The sequence below is a fragment of the Dermacentor albipictus genome, chromosome 1, assembly GCF_038994185.2.
Source record: "Dermacentor albipictus isolate Rhodes 1998 colony chromosome 1, USDA_Dalb.pri_finalv2, whole genome shotgun sequence".
Taxonomy (NCBI): domain Eukaryota; kingdom Metazoa; phylum Arthropoda; class Arachnida; order Ixodida; family Ixodidae; genus Dermacentor; species Dermacentor albipictus.
The window spans coordinates 214,369,012-214,384,344 of record NC_091821.1 but is presented as its reverse complement, the minus strand read 5'-3'; the positions used below and the strand labels follow the sequence as shown (position 1 = coordinate 214,384,344).

General features: G+C 40.0%; 1 protein-coding gene across 8 annotated transcripts in view; it reads left to right on the top strand.

The window, feature by feature from the left end:
* LOC139054180 (eukaryotic translation initiation factor 4E-binding protein Mextli-like) overlaps window positions 1-4,817 on the top strand; it is a 511,761-nt gene extending 506,944 nt beyond the window's left edge. For all 8 annotated transcript variants that reach the window (XM_070530844.1, XM_070530846.1, XM_070530850.1 and 5 more), the window contains one exon: window positions 1,243-4,817. In XM_070530844.1, coding sequence (XP_070386945.1) covers window positions 1,243-1,262 — 20 coding nt within the window. In that variant the 3' untranslated portion in view covers window positions 1,263-4,817. The remainder of the gene's footprint in view (window positions 1-1,242) is intronic.
* Window positions 4,818-15,333: the final 10,516 nt, after the last annotated feature.

Genomic DNA, 15,333 nt, shown 5'->3' with positions numbered 1-15,333 from the left:
ATTTGCATTTTTTAAGGTGGTACAAATATTAAATTTATTTTACAAAATATACAATTGAATGCAAAGAGTGCAACAGCTTCTCCCAACTTTGTGAGCAGTAAACTAAGTCACCGACTGAAAATTCAGACTCAGCAGGGACTGTCCAAAAGCCAGAATAAATGTGAGAATATAATTGCTAGAAAGTAAGTGTCTTTATTTTACGCATGGCCAAAAAAAGCTAGTCAGTGCATTGCTACATGCACACACACTTGGTCTTCGTTAGTCCACATATGGACTTGGTTAGTCCATATTTCAACATTGTCATGTCATCACTACAGGTAGACTATTAGTCCATGCTTCGACCACTGTTGTGTTGTCACTGCAGATAGACAAAAGTACAGTCACCTCATGGACAGAATCTCCATCCCCTGGCAACTTAAAAAGAGGTACACTGCACTCCGGTAGCCAAAGATTGCTAGTTTTTTCACAACAGTCACTGTCTGGCAATTTGCTCATTGCTCCTCACAACTGTGCAGACATAGAGGGTAGAATTGGCACCGTTTGAGGCTGCTTGATGATTCATGCGACAAAACTTCATAATAGTAATCGGAGGAGTCGCCCAGGACTGTGTTGATATTTAACATGAAAGACCATACATTGGATGCTTGGAACTTTGCCCAACAAATTGCCAATGCAGCCTTTACATTTGTGTGGCTTGGCTTGGCTTGCCACATGGTTCGTGCTAAGTTGGGGACTAGTACTGAATTGAAAAGGCTTGACTAGTTTCAATTACAAGGAGATTCCAGCGACTGTGCCGGCAACTTGTCTACACAAAAATATAGCTCTTTCTGCTCAACTCAGTAGCTGAATGAGCCCGCAGTCGTGCAGGCAGAATCCATATTATTGAATGACGTGCTGTAAGGTGCCTGAAATTTCGGTTGTCCTTATTAGGTCGATGGGGTCAGTGGCGGTGCCACAAAGCTGTCCAGCGACTGCAGTTACATTTGCAATGAATCTTATGTCCTTGCTTGCCAAATGACTGCATGATTTCCATGCACCAAATAGGGCCTCTTAAAGGCACCTTCTTAGTGTACCCATGTTTCCAGAAGTCTTGATGACAGCTTGTGTTCCTGCTCTGAGGTAATGGAAAACTCAAAATTTTAATTCTTAGTTTTCATAATGTTTTGTTTGTGTTGTATTTTGTTTGGTTGGTTTACTTATGGGGTGGGCACTTTTCTGTGTTGAACACCTTCTGATGCACAGGTTCATCGTTGATCGTGTGAAGACTGACATCAAGAGAGAAATGTTGACCATGGCTGCTGAAGCTGAATGCCCAGGAAAGGGCTGATTATTGTTCCAAAACAGCTTATTACCAAAGGTCTTAACAAAGTTATATATTCAGAAAGGTTTGCTCTTCACAGTTGCAAATATAGGTTGTGGTTATCTTCTAATGATGGTTTATGTTCTGCAAAAGGCTGCTTTGCTTTACAGTGACTGGAAGAAATGTATTGTGTTTTAATTTAAAAGCATCAGACATGTAGTGTTGACCTAAATGCAAACAACTTAATAAACCTTAAATAAGCTGAAAGACCTTATTTTGCTAAATTGCTGCTTCATCTGTTGCATTACCTTTCTGTCTGTCTTGATGTCATTTACAATTATGTTGATTGAGTGTACTTGTGTACAAGACTGCTGATCTAAATGTGTGCTTTTTTGTGTATGGTGTGTTTTTCTACATCTCTTGAAATTACTTTTTGGGATTGTGTGTCACTATTTAATTTATGTGGGCATTTAAAAGCTGGAATAGCTTTAAAGAAGCCTTTACATCTTCCATTCATTCTTGAAAACAATTGTATGGAAAAGTAGGATTTACAAACAAAAAAAAAGGAGCAAAAGATAAAACTCACACTGTAGTGACGAGCAGCAAAATCTTTTTCCTCCTGAAACAAGGCAAATATGACAAAGAAAGAAAAAAAAAAGGTTGATGAGAAATTAAAGGCAAGTACCAGCACAAAGCGAGGTAAAGCTAGGACAGATAAGCTCCTTATGTCCTTTTTGGTGAATGGCAAAGAGTTGGTTCTAAAATAATCCACATGCATTGGTTAAGGGACTCTCTTCCCGATAGTCACATTGTGAAGAAATGGATTGCTTTGGAAAATGTGGCACTGTATGACTAAATTGCAGCCTGTTGTCTTTTGCGATGTGCTGGTGTGTTTTGAAGTGTCACTGATGCAGCACCCTGTTCACCTAACAGATGATGACTTGCAAAAAGGCAGGAATATCTAATAATGCCAGTTGGAATGTATGTTTTGTATCCAGCTTTTACTTTGAAAGTGCTTGGTCTGTTTGGCTGGGCTTGACTGTCCACATTCTGGAAGTGTGTGCTAAGCTCAACTGGGGCACTGAAATCAAGATGGATGTCCATTGTAGCAGCTGCAGATAGTATTTTTCCTCTTACCTTACTCTTGCTGTTTTGTTGAAAGGAGGTGCTCAGAAAATGTGCATTGTGGTACCCAGCTTCAATTAGCTGTTGGACCTTCACCTCAAAGTTTGCAGGTATCTCCTAAGGGTAGGAGTTGTCAGCTTTCTGGGCAAAGATGTCTGGATCCCCAACTTAGGAGTAAGTAGGAAAAATGACACTAAGGGCTTGTATGGTGCATAATGTATCATACTTGCTAAGAATTGTTTTCAGTGCTCCACCTAAGCTAGTGCCTTAGACATGAAAGTGGACCGTCAAGTGCCTCGTTGACAAAACACCATGGTGTTGTGGCAGTGCGTTATTGTCAAGATTCATGAGCTTGTCAGCGCAGTGGAATTTGAGACTGGCAAGAATTTGGAATTGCACTGTAGCACTTGCAAGTGCAATGCATTCTTTTTTTAAGGTAGCAGTCAAATTATTCTCAATGTACACAAGAAATATTGGAGCATTTGTAATTCACAAAAAAAAAAACATTTTTTGAGTATACTGTCATTTGCATTACTAAAGTTAATTTGCCTGTCTTTCCAGCAATTATCTTGTACTGTTGTTTGTACTGCTTTTCCTCACGATGCAAAATCAACTTGCCCAGTCTTTTATGCTCTTTAGTTGCAGCACTGCCAAGCCGTCATTGCCAGTGTTTAATGTTATTCAGTGCCTTCAAATTGAAGAGTCGGTAACTTTATAAAATATGCTATGCTAGCTATGCAAATGCTGCTTTCATGAGTGATTCATGGGCATTGGCAGACAATTTTCATGAAGTAAGCTAAACAAATGCACAACTAAAAATTTTTTTAAATTTTGCAACTACAGTATATGTTTACGTTAAAAACACATATCATATTTATGGGATTGTGTATTGCTACTTATTTTATGCAGACATCTAAGCTGGAATAGCTTTAAAAAAAGCCTTTACACCTTCCATTCATTCTTGAGGACAATCGTATTTGAAGACAACTTTGTTTTGTTTGTTCTAGATGGTTTTTATATGAAAAGGAATGTTCATCATCAAATTTTATACTCTACATTAATCACATTCGGAAACAGTAGTTTGACAAATCCTCAATTTAACATGGATTTCTCGTAGCGTACCACTCTCGAAATCTGGCAGAGCTTATAATAGCTGTGCTCCTTTTTTCGGCTGGCAAAACGACGATTCAGCTTTCTCCAGCAATCAACTATGTAACATGGAAGGTTTGTCTTTGTCTCAAGGCTTCTACTTCTGAATGTGAAATTGGAAAGTTCTAGCCTTAGGGATGCAAGCCACACCCAACCATTAGGGGACACACACCACGGGGCATATAAAAAAATGCTAAGTGAGCACAAAAGAGCACGAAGCACCCCCAATTGAGTTTGCGCCTGCCAACCTGGGTGTGGTTTCCGACCCCAAATCTAAGATTCCCTGTTAACGTACCTATTATGAAAATTGCTGACCATTGCAAAACTAAAAAAAAATTAGATCATCTTTAAATGATATTGTCAAGTTTTTAATATATACCATAATTGCAAAATTTCAATGTTATAAAAAGTATGTATTTGTGGGCTCTAATTTACAAGTAGTGTGTCTGCCAAAATGCATTAACTATTTGTACAATCAACATTTGCCAGCTAGCCTAGCACTTTTATTAAATTACTGACACTTTTAACTTAAACACACTGTATAACTTGTCATAGCTGTGAGAAAATGCAGCAAATGTACCAGTTGGTTGTGCAGGACAGGGTTCAGCATGGTTCAGCAGCTTTAGTTGTGTGGACAAAACACTGAGTCAATTAGTTTTTAATTTGCAACTTTTGGTTATTACAGTTTTCAGGTGCTGCCTTATCTTTGTTTTGAAAGTTCCTGCAGGGTCCAGTGAATGTTTAATGTTCATATTTTCTAGTTTTTCCTAAACCAGTTTTGGAGTTCAAAAATTGCAGTCATGCATGCTGGGCTGACTATAGGAAAGCTGCAAACATTTTAAAAAATTGCTGTTAACACTGGCTATGACTTTTTTCGTTAAATAGGTGCTTTCGTTCATTGCCTCTGCCTCTTTTGTTGAATTGGTGCTTTTGTTCATTGCCTCTGCCGTTAATTCTCATTGCTAGATTGCTGATTTGGTTTTAGATTGTGTATGTGAACTTTACTCTTAAGTGGACTTGCTTGTCTCTAGTTTTACATTGTATTTAAACTTGGTGGCCATTTTTATGGTATTCATGCTCCTGATGCACAACTATATTGTGAGTGATATGAAGACTGGTGAATTTTGTAGCCATGGTGCATATTTGTAGCCACCAGTACCATGGTTCATGTAATGATGTCTGGTTATGGCTGCGGCTGTAGTCTTCCGGGAACAGGAACAAATAAATTGTGTTCATTCTTAAATTCTATGTTTTTCATCTGCATTTCTCCCTCTTTCATGATGCTGCTGCCTCAAGAATCCTGCATTTAAAGGAATCCTGAAACACTTTTTGAACACAGTACGAAAACATTGTCGATCTGTTAGCAATGCTTCTGTGAACATGTGAGCCAAATATTATTGCAATGCAAGCAGCAGGGAAATTTACAATCTCGTGTCAAGACTCAGAGGAAGTGAAAATCGCTTCTTGCTTCCACAGTGTCGTCATGCAGCATTGTCGCAAGCAGTTGGACGCTCAACAGCTATTGCCCGATTTTGTGATTGCGAGAACATTCACAGTAACACAATTGTAACTCATTTGACTTAAATAAATGAAAAAATATGTATGTCTGTGATCTCTAAAAAAAATTATTTTATAGTTGCACTGCCGGTCTAAAAAGGACAGCTACGCGTTGCGTCTGCTGCACGTCGGCTCTGCAATGAAAAGCGCAGTGTAGATACTGCGGCCGCCACCGGCCTTCTCATGCTTAACCTTTAGGTGGGGCGATGGGGTGCATTGCTCCCTTGTGCCCCCTTGCCTTCTCCTCTGTGCAGCTTCAATTGGCCAGTGGAAATAAAATAGAAAGGCGCTCATCGGTCCGATAATTTACGTCTTGCTTGTGCTTGAAGGAAGTATTCAAAAAAATTTTCCAGCAGGAGATTTGTGAGGCGACGTAATCAAACAGCGATGTTGTCCATGGTAGAGTATAAGCGCGACTGGACGAGGACGGAGAAAGAAACAGATACACAGACACAGCACTTCTATGTATCTGTTTCTTTCTACGTCCTCGCCCAGTCGCGCTTATACACTCTACCATGGATTCTAACCAACTAGCCCGCCAACATGTTTTAACCAAGTGATGTTGTACAATTAGAAAAAATTCAAGGGGCACTTGGTTATCCCTACGTGGATAAATGCGAAAGCATTGTGACCACTGCACGAAGCTTAGGGGCATTATGTTAGAATGCAAAATCATGGGTTCGACTCCCACCAAAGGTCGAGAGATCCACTCCCAACAAAGGGTGTGGGTTCGAGTGCCTTAACTCTACCTTAATTCACTGTGCCGTAGTTAACTTCACCTTAATTAACACCAAAGGTCGAAGGTTCGACTCTCACCAAAGGACGCGGGTTGCACTGCCTGAACTATACCTTAATTAACCAAAGGTCGAGGGTTTGTAGCCTTTTTTGGACCATTGTTTGGTCATGCCGGCAATGCCGAATTTTCTGCCTCATGTGCCATTTAATGCTTTCACATTAAGACATTAAACATGTTTCAGTGCCTTTAAGGAATTCATACATTGTCTGTTGTTCACTTGTCATTTAGTTTACAACCCTTCCTGCTTGGGCCACAACATTGGCCTGCAGTATGTGTAAATAAATAATAATGGAAGGCACCCATGCTGGCTGTTGCATATGCAAATATTAATCAGCTCACCGGAAGTTTGCACCTGTTGGGGCTTGCAGATGAAATTGAATTTGGTGCTTCAGTCCTTCTTCCCCTACCCCTTTTTTTCTTTGCCTACGGGAGGATGAACAACCTAGCAAGGAAAACGAAGTGACCGAGCACATCCAACCAAAAGATCGACAACAGGAAATAAGACACAAACAAAACCAAGATATTGAAGAAACTGAACAGCAGGATGGTATCCTGCGAGAAACCACATTGAATGATGAAAACGAGCACCAAGATAAAAGTGAGGGGAATGAAGAACAAAGATTGGAAGCCAATCTTGAAGATGACACAGCGTCCCAGAGCTCAATGCCAAACAGCAAAGGGGATCAAAGCACAACGCTTTCAAGACTTTCAAAGTCAGACAAAGCAATAATGAAAGCACTACTCAGGATCTCCACCTCAACGGGGGGAGAAGAAAAAGTCACACAACTGATCGAAACCATATTGACGGAACAGTCCAAGATGAAAACACTAATCATGGAACAAGCTCAAGAGATCGCGTATCAACGAGGACGGATCGAAGAGCTTGAACGCAGGTCATCGGAGGAAAGAAGCTCAAGAACAGAGGAGCAAACAACAAGAAGAGAAGAAGAAAGCTTACCTACGAATATAAGCCCAAAACCGACCTACGCCCTAGTCGTCACATCTGGGACACTTCACAAGAATGAAGTAGCTGCACTTATCAAGAGGAAGGTTGACCCAGCGACTCTAGGTTTGCAGGACGCAACAATGAGAAATGGAAGAGAAGGGGTCGTTGTCACAACATCATCAAAAGAAGCTTCTAGCAAGCTTCTTAGTCACTTCGAGAAAGACATCGAACTGAAAAACCTGACTGCAAAGCTCCCAAAAGAAAATCGACTCCACATCAAGGTCATTGGACTCGATGAAGACACTGACTTAGAAACTCTACCAGAAAAAGTAATCAAGCAAAATCACCTGTCATGTACCGCAGAAGACATGGTAATCAAAAAGACATGGAAGGGGAGACAAGGAATGACAGTCGTCTTCGGCCTGAATCGAAATGGTGTTTCCGCTGTCGGAAAGAAGAAGTTTCTCAACATTGGCTGGTCGAGATGCCCAATCTTCGACCACATATTTTTTCCAAGGTGCACTAGGTGTGCCTCTCATGGGCACACCGCGTTTGAATGCGACCGCCCTACTCAATGTACCAACTGCGGCCAAAGAGGACACCAAAACAGCGACTGTGAGGATGACCCCCTGTGCAGAATCTGCGAAGGTGAGAGAATTGAAGAATTTAACCATTCTATGATGTCTTGGGAGTGTCCAAGTTATCTCTCGAAAATTCAACTAGAGAAAAATAGAATCATGGCACGTTTAATCTAAAACCTTTGCAGCAAACATGGCTTCCAACGCTTCTAACAACAACAAGCTTCCAACACATCATAGATCAGACACACTAGACATCATACAAGTAAATTTAGCACGGTCATATAAAGCATTACAAGCATTAAAATTTCGTCAAGAAGAATATAAACAAGATATTTCCGCAGTACAAGAACCGTATGCATTAGCAAATAAAATAATCGGATTCCCTATAAAACACAAGATAATAGCACATAATGTTAAACCGAAAGTAGCAATAATAATCCACAATAAAGAAATAATTACTTTCCCTATTTTAGTAGAAGAAAACATAATAGTAACGAGAATAAAGTTCAAAAGCAAAGATATTTTATTAATTAACTGTTATTGGCCACCTAACACGGATAATTTCAAATATTCATCAAGGCTAGAAAATCTGTTAAACTCTATTCAATATACAGAACTTTTAATAACCGGTGACTTTAATGCCAAAAACACTACATGGGGAAGTAAAACAAACGATACAAGAGGGGAAAACATTTTAGAATTAGTAATTAGGAATAACTTAATAGTCGTAAATGATAGTAACTCCCCCCCAACATTTAAAACATCAAGGGCAAAAGGTTGGATTGACTTATCAATTGTAAACAATATATTCGAGTCTGATATTACTAGATGGGAAGTTCTAAAAGACTTTAACAATAGTGATCACAGATATATAAAAATTGAAATACAGGTAGGACACAACCCGGAAGAGGAAAAATATGGAATTACTCTTAAAGGAAGGAAAAAGATTTTGGACGCAATATTAGAAGACCAATGGTTTGCAAACCATAACGAATTTAAGAGTATAGAAGAAGTAGAGGACAGTCTCGATATATTTTACTTAAAGCTAAATAATCTAGAAATAAAACATACTAAAAAATTGAAACCTTCTAAAATCAAAATGAATGCTTGGTGGACAACAGAGCTTGAAATAGAAAGGAAAAAAGTTCGAGCGATGAGAAGAAGATATCAGAGAGCTAAAGGCGAGATAAGAGAAGTATACAAAAAAGAATACTATACAGAGCATGACATATATAACAACATGTTGAACAAAGCAAAAGACTCAAACTGGGAAGCTTTCTGTTCAGCTAGCTCAAAAAACCCTTTTAACCTCCCTTATAAAATAGCTAATAATAAAATTAAGAAAAAAATTACTATATCCAGCATTGAAAAGGAAGATGGTGAAAAAACTCAAACATTACAAGAAACCGTAGAATACATTTTGGGAAAACTGTACCCAGTAGAAGAGAGCACCTTTACTAGGAATTTAGACCAAGCTGATAACAAATTAGAACACCAGTTACAGGGTGATCACCAGTGCAATGACCACCCTGTAATGGAATCAGAAGAAAATACAACTATACCACGAAGTGGAAGCATTGAACCGCTTTTCACCACCTTAGAGGTGGACTCTGTGATAAAAAATTTGCGTAATGATGTGGCACCAGGACCTGACAACTTACAAACTGAATTTGTTAAAAGAATATACGAGAAACACAAAACATATTTTATTAATTTATTTAACGCCTGTTTAAAACTTGGCCATTTCCCTACACAATGGAAAACATCCAGGGTAATTCTAATAAATAAAGCAAATAACGAGGAAAAAATAGGAGTAGGCAAATACAGGCCCATAGCTATTAATTCTATCTTAGGAAAGGTTTTAGAAAAGCTAATTAAAGACAGATTATATTTTTTCCTGTTTAAAAATAATAACTTAAACATAAAACAATTTGGGTTTCGCCACAATACCTCGACAACAACAGCCCTCCTTGAAATAACAAAGAGAGTAAATAGGAATAAAATAGATAAAAATAGCAGTTTAATCATTTCACTAGACATTAAGAATGCGTTTAACGGTATTAGAGCGGACATAGTAACTAAAATTCTTCAAGAGTATAATTGCCCACATAACTTAAGATCAATGATAAATTCTGTACTAACCAACAGAAAAATAAGATATGATCAAGACAATGTAAAAGTAGATAGAAATTTAGCAACAGGATCCCCACAGGGTTCACCTTTGAGTCCTCTCTTGTGGAACCTGATGATGGCAAAATTATTAGAAGCTAAAAGTATTCAAGACACGTACGTAATGGCCTTCGCAGACGATATTACAGTTGTACTTAATGCAAAAGCAAGGAAAGCTCTAGAGGACAAAGCCAATCAAGTACTAACTCAAATAAATAACTGGGCACAAGAAATGAGACTTGAATTCAACACGGAAAAATCAAACTTTATAATTATAGGTAAACAATATGATAGTCATGCACCACATTTAAAACTTGGAGGAAAAAGACTGAAAATGATGAAGGAATTAAAAATTCTAGGCGTTATTTTCGATTCAAGAATGTCATTTATCCCTCACATGCAATACATTAAAAATAAAGTAGCCCATTTAACTTACCAACTAAGTAAATTTACTGCAGGGCGAAAGGGAATACAACAGAAGCAATTAAAGACTATTTATACTAGAGGGATTGAGAGGATGATTGTTTACGCTTCTCCAGTTTGGTACAGTAAAAAGATCGAGATTAATAAAAAACTCAAAGCAATTCAAAGAATACCTTTAATCCTGCTAACCAGAGCATACAGAACTACATCGAATTACTCTCTAAACATATTAGCCAACATCCCTCCAATAGCATTAACACTAGAAAAGGAAATAGAAACATATCAAATATTCGCAAAAGGTAAAAACTTTTTATGGAAAGATAAAGTGTTTACGGAAAATGAGGTGGTATCAAAATACGATATGTGGGAATTTCACCCATCTACAAACTTATCCTTTCCATTCACAGACAAAGAACAAGACGTGGACATAAAAATATATACAGACGGCTCCAAAATGGAAGAGAAAGTAGGAGCAGCATATGTTGCATATAATTCAAGAGGGGAAACATTAACAACAAAATTGTTCAAATTACCAGAATATTCATCGAATTATGAGGCTGAAGCGATAGCACTATTAAAAGCAATAGAATACATAGAATCAAAGGAAACTAGTTATACATTCCAAATCCTCACAGACAGCCTTTCGTGCTTACAAGCACTACGAAATCCCAAAAACAATAACCCACTTATAGTTAAAATAAAGAAAAAACTTTTAGGATTACCACGGGAAAGAATAACCTTATCATTTGTCAAAGGACATAACAACAACAAAGGGAATGACACGGCGGACTTGTTGGCCAAAGAGGCTAGTATAGTAGGAGAGTTCGTTGATTTACCGGCTACCAAACCATTTATTAAAAAACAACTCAATATATTGGTGAAGGACAGATGGAACAAGGTATGGCAAAATGAGGGAAAAAATAGCTTTAGCTATGAATGGATAAAAAATGTCAGAACAATCCCAGATAATTTTATAGGTAACTATTATACATCTCAGGTAATCTCAGGTCATGGGAGATTTCCTCATTACTTTTTTAGGTTTCACCTGTCCAACACGAATACATGCAAATGTCAACAAGCAGCCATAAATTTTTATCATTATCTGGAATCATGTAGAATAACAGAAATCCAACGAAAACAATTAATTAGAATTGTTGGAAATAACCCTAAAAAAAGAAAACCAGAAATAATTAAAAACAATCAAGCTCTGGACATTATCGAAGAAATGGTAAAGATAATTACAGACTCTATCCCACAAATTTAATAGCAACAAAACTTAAATTTTAACTCACGTAAATATAATTTACTTTATACACAGACCGGATGCCTCACGGAAGGAGAACCGACCCCCGGAAGGGCTAGGTGTAAGACGTACTTTCGTCCGGCATCGGGTACCAACTCACTCTTACCTAGTTTAATCACCTGGGAAAAGTCGAGGGATCACTTGCTCCACTCCCAAGCTATTATAGAATAATCCCCGTAGAATGGAAGCAGGACATCAATCGTTTTACATCTGGAAAAATAGAGAACCTCATACTACCACCAAGAAGAGTAGGAGAAAAGGTTCGACTCAACTTGACGCAAGACCCCTGAAGTCAAGGGCAAGTCAAGCAACAAGCCTCAAGATGCAAGGCTCGAGGCAAGCAAGCCTCAAGAATTCATTGTATTCAAGATGAAGAAACATATACGTAAATAATTGATCAATGAATCCCGCACCAACCCGCTCCCTTGCTGTGGTTTCGCCGACGGTGATGAACATTACTTCTTTCTATCTTCTACTCTCTTCTTTTCCTCTTTCTTTCTTTTCTTATTTCTCTAAAAAAAAAACATTTTGGATATCTTCCCTCATTTTTTATATTAAATTCGGCTTTCTCTTCTCTTCACACCTGCGATACACTAGTGGTGCAGGTCGAGGCATCTCTCCTTTGTGCCTCTCTCACTTTCTGTTAATTATAGTCCGGACATGAATCATTATACTGAGGCGCTGAATGAATTTAGCCAAGACCTGCTCGAAGTACCAGACAATGTTCAGCACTTTTTGATTGGATGACTGTCTACTGAATCGTTTTGAACTTTCCTCGCTTTAATTTATGCATCAAAATTATACATTTATAATGTTACGTGAACACGTGTGAAGTCTGCCCAACTCTTGGCCAATCCCCGTGAGTAGGTATACGCCAAACACATCAAGGTCATCATGAAGTCGGGGGTCAAAGTATTGCTTCAGTCCCTCTTCCCCTACCCCTCTTTTTCTTTTTAAATTATAGTCGGGACATGAATCATTACTACGAGGCGCTGGATGAATTTAGTCAAGACGTGCCCGAAGTACCGAACAACATTCAGCAGCACTTTTTGATTGAATGAGTGTCTACTGAATCGTTGAACTTTCCTTGCTTTAATTTATGCATCAAAATTATATATTTATGAATTTATTATCTGAACAAACATCTAAAGTCTGCCCGACTCTTGGCCAATTCCCGTGAGTGGGTATGCGCCAAACAAATCAAGGTCATCATCATCATCAAGTCGGGGATCAAAGTGTTCAGTCCCTCTTCCTCTATCCCTCTTTTTTCCCTTTTTAGTTATATTATATAGTTATAGTTATATTCTGGACATGAATCATTACTATGAGGCGCTGGATGAATTTTGCCCCAAGTACCGGACATTGTTCTACAGCACCTTTGTGAGCCAGCAACGTACGAAGAGCTGTGTGCAGTTGTAAAAGATGAGTGTCCAAGGGCGTCCGCAGAACTTTTTGCAGACACCCAATTGGACGTCGACGCTCAACCCAACAACGGGTGCCTAAGAGAGAGAGAGAGATAGAGAATAAACTTTATTCAAGAACCCCGGTCCGGGTTCGCCCGCTTTGTTCTAGTTGTCTGCCAAGCCGAGCTTCGTGATGAGCTCGATCATGGCACGTACGTAGTCGGAGGAGTCCGCCAGCCACTCCTCAAGTGTCGTAGGTGTACGGGTGGGTGAGAGTTTGGAAAGGCTAGCCTGAATAGCGAGACGGCTCCCCGGACAACCCCACAGAATGTGAGCATTATCCGGGAAGCCGCCACATGCCACGCAAGCAGGTTTACCAGGCAAACCTTGTATGTAGTGTTGGGAGTGTGGGGACAAGAGAGAGTGCGTCTGTGCACGCCTCCATAGTACCGCCTCTCTTCGATTCATGTGTGTATACGCTTGTGGATACTTCATGGAGTTGTTTAGTAAATCGTCAAGTTTTTCGCGCCTTTCCGCCCGCGCGAAGGCATTTTGCTCATTCAGACTCAGTGGGTCCGGCCACCACAGAGGAGGGCCCGGGAGATTTGCGCGGGATGTGGCATGTGCCACATCGTTCCCTCTGGTCCCTGTGTGACTCGGAATCCACTGAATCCGCACTCTAATGTTAGGGTGTGCGTTCAGGTGCGTTGTTCATGTGTAGTGCCACGGAAACGTTTCTGGCTGCGAGTGCCCTGCTTGCAGCCTGGCTATGAGTTGTGCTCTAATACTGCGAGCACGTATGTGAAGTTATCACGCTGGTGTTATTAGCTAAATTTCCCTGCGTCCCAAGGAAAATATATGCGTTTCAGATATTTTATACTTTGAAGAAATAGACCGTATTTTAAGTGCAATGTGTCAAGTTGAATGTTTTTTTAGCTTATTTAACCCTTTCGTTACCGCGAGAAAATGGTCGGTTCTTTATAAGTCTCGAAAAAATATTTACCTCTATAAAAACTATTCTACCACACATTGCAGCGTAGCATATTGTGCATGATGAAATGCTATTTCCAAAAACATACGTTGCCAAAAAAAAAATTATTAGGTAAAACAGAAATTCTAGAATGCGCCATTAGTGCTGCCAGTTGATAAAAACAATAAAAAGCATGATATCTACAAAAACATTATTATCAAAGGAAATTCAGAATATACATTTCAAAGATAAATAAATATAAATGAAAAAAATTAATGCACAGTACACCGCCGTTCTTCGGAAACGTAAAAGGAACTAGACCGGTTCATCGTTCATGCCATGCGGTGAAGCCGTTCCTAGATTTTGTATAGCATAGGTGCAATTCCGCGCTTTTCCCACCAAACGTCTGGTTTTTGCTCAACTTTACGGCCCTCATGACACATTTTGCAGTAACGCCTTTTCGGCATCTTCTCAGGATGGTCCAATGAGAAGTCCAAGGAACGCACTTCACCAGTTCGTCTAGAGTCATATGCACGTACCTATTCCAGGACCGATCGCTCTCAGCATAGCTAAGCAACTACAAGAATATGCATCCAAGCATATCTGTTTGCATTTTTGCAGATTGTCTATATCACCTCTGCAGAGAAGAAGGGGTGAAAGAAGTCCCACGTAGTTGTAAACTGTCTTGCGCTGGTCCGTATAGCGCTGGACCGAGATGTGCTACGGGCGGCCTTTTCGGCGTGAACGGAAGTTTCTTTGCTGCATATGGCAGCACATCTATAGCCAAGCGAAGTATGCACCCTGAAGATAATCAGTAGAGCTCTCAGGTCGTGCTAAAAGACCGGCAGATAAGCGCGCACAAGGATGGAGACCGCTCAAGCCCGTAAACTCGCCGGCGAACAGCTGCGGTTGCCGTATGCTGACTCGAAACATCGTCGCCGTCAGAGCTTAAATCTGCTTTGCTGTCATCTTCGGAATCGTAACTCGAGTCCTCATCACTAAATCGAAGCGCGGGTGCAGCACAGTTTCGAGCACGACGCTTTTCTCGCCACGCAGATGCTAGCCGCGCGGGGCGACGACGTGGGAGCGACTTTCGATAACTGCGCAGTGAAGCCGGCAGCGCCCCTTGCTCTTGGAAACTCTTGCAAACTGGTTGAAATTGCCGGGTCCACATGTTGGACGTGCGGCGGGCCTTCAGAAATGCACTTTGACGGAATAAAACGACTCGGACTCCAAAAAAGCTCACTATAGGGAAACAATTGGTATCATTTTCGGTTAATTATCGTCGCTCAGGAATGCCGGACGGCAAAGCCGGCTATATAATATAATTCTTGACTTGCTGGTAGTCATGATTACAAAATTTTGACGCTAGTGCAGCGTAATCGTGAGCGGGATGTTTTTCTTCTCGAGCGCGGCAGAGTGGGGCAGCTTAAGCCTCTTTTCGCTACAACATACGCAAAAAGGTCCGTCAAAAATCACAACGTAGCTGGAGCGCGAAAACTTAAACTGATTCTGACAGTGCATGTGCCTGTACTAACCACTGGATGTCCTTAAGTTGATAAGAAACGGCACCAACATGTCGAAATCGGCGATCTAAAGCATCCATCACCG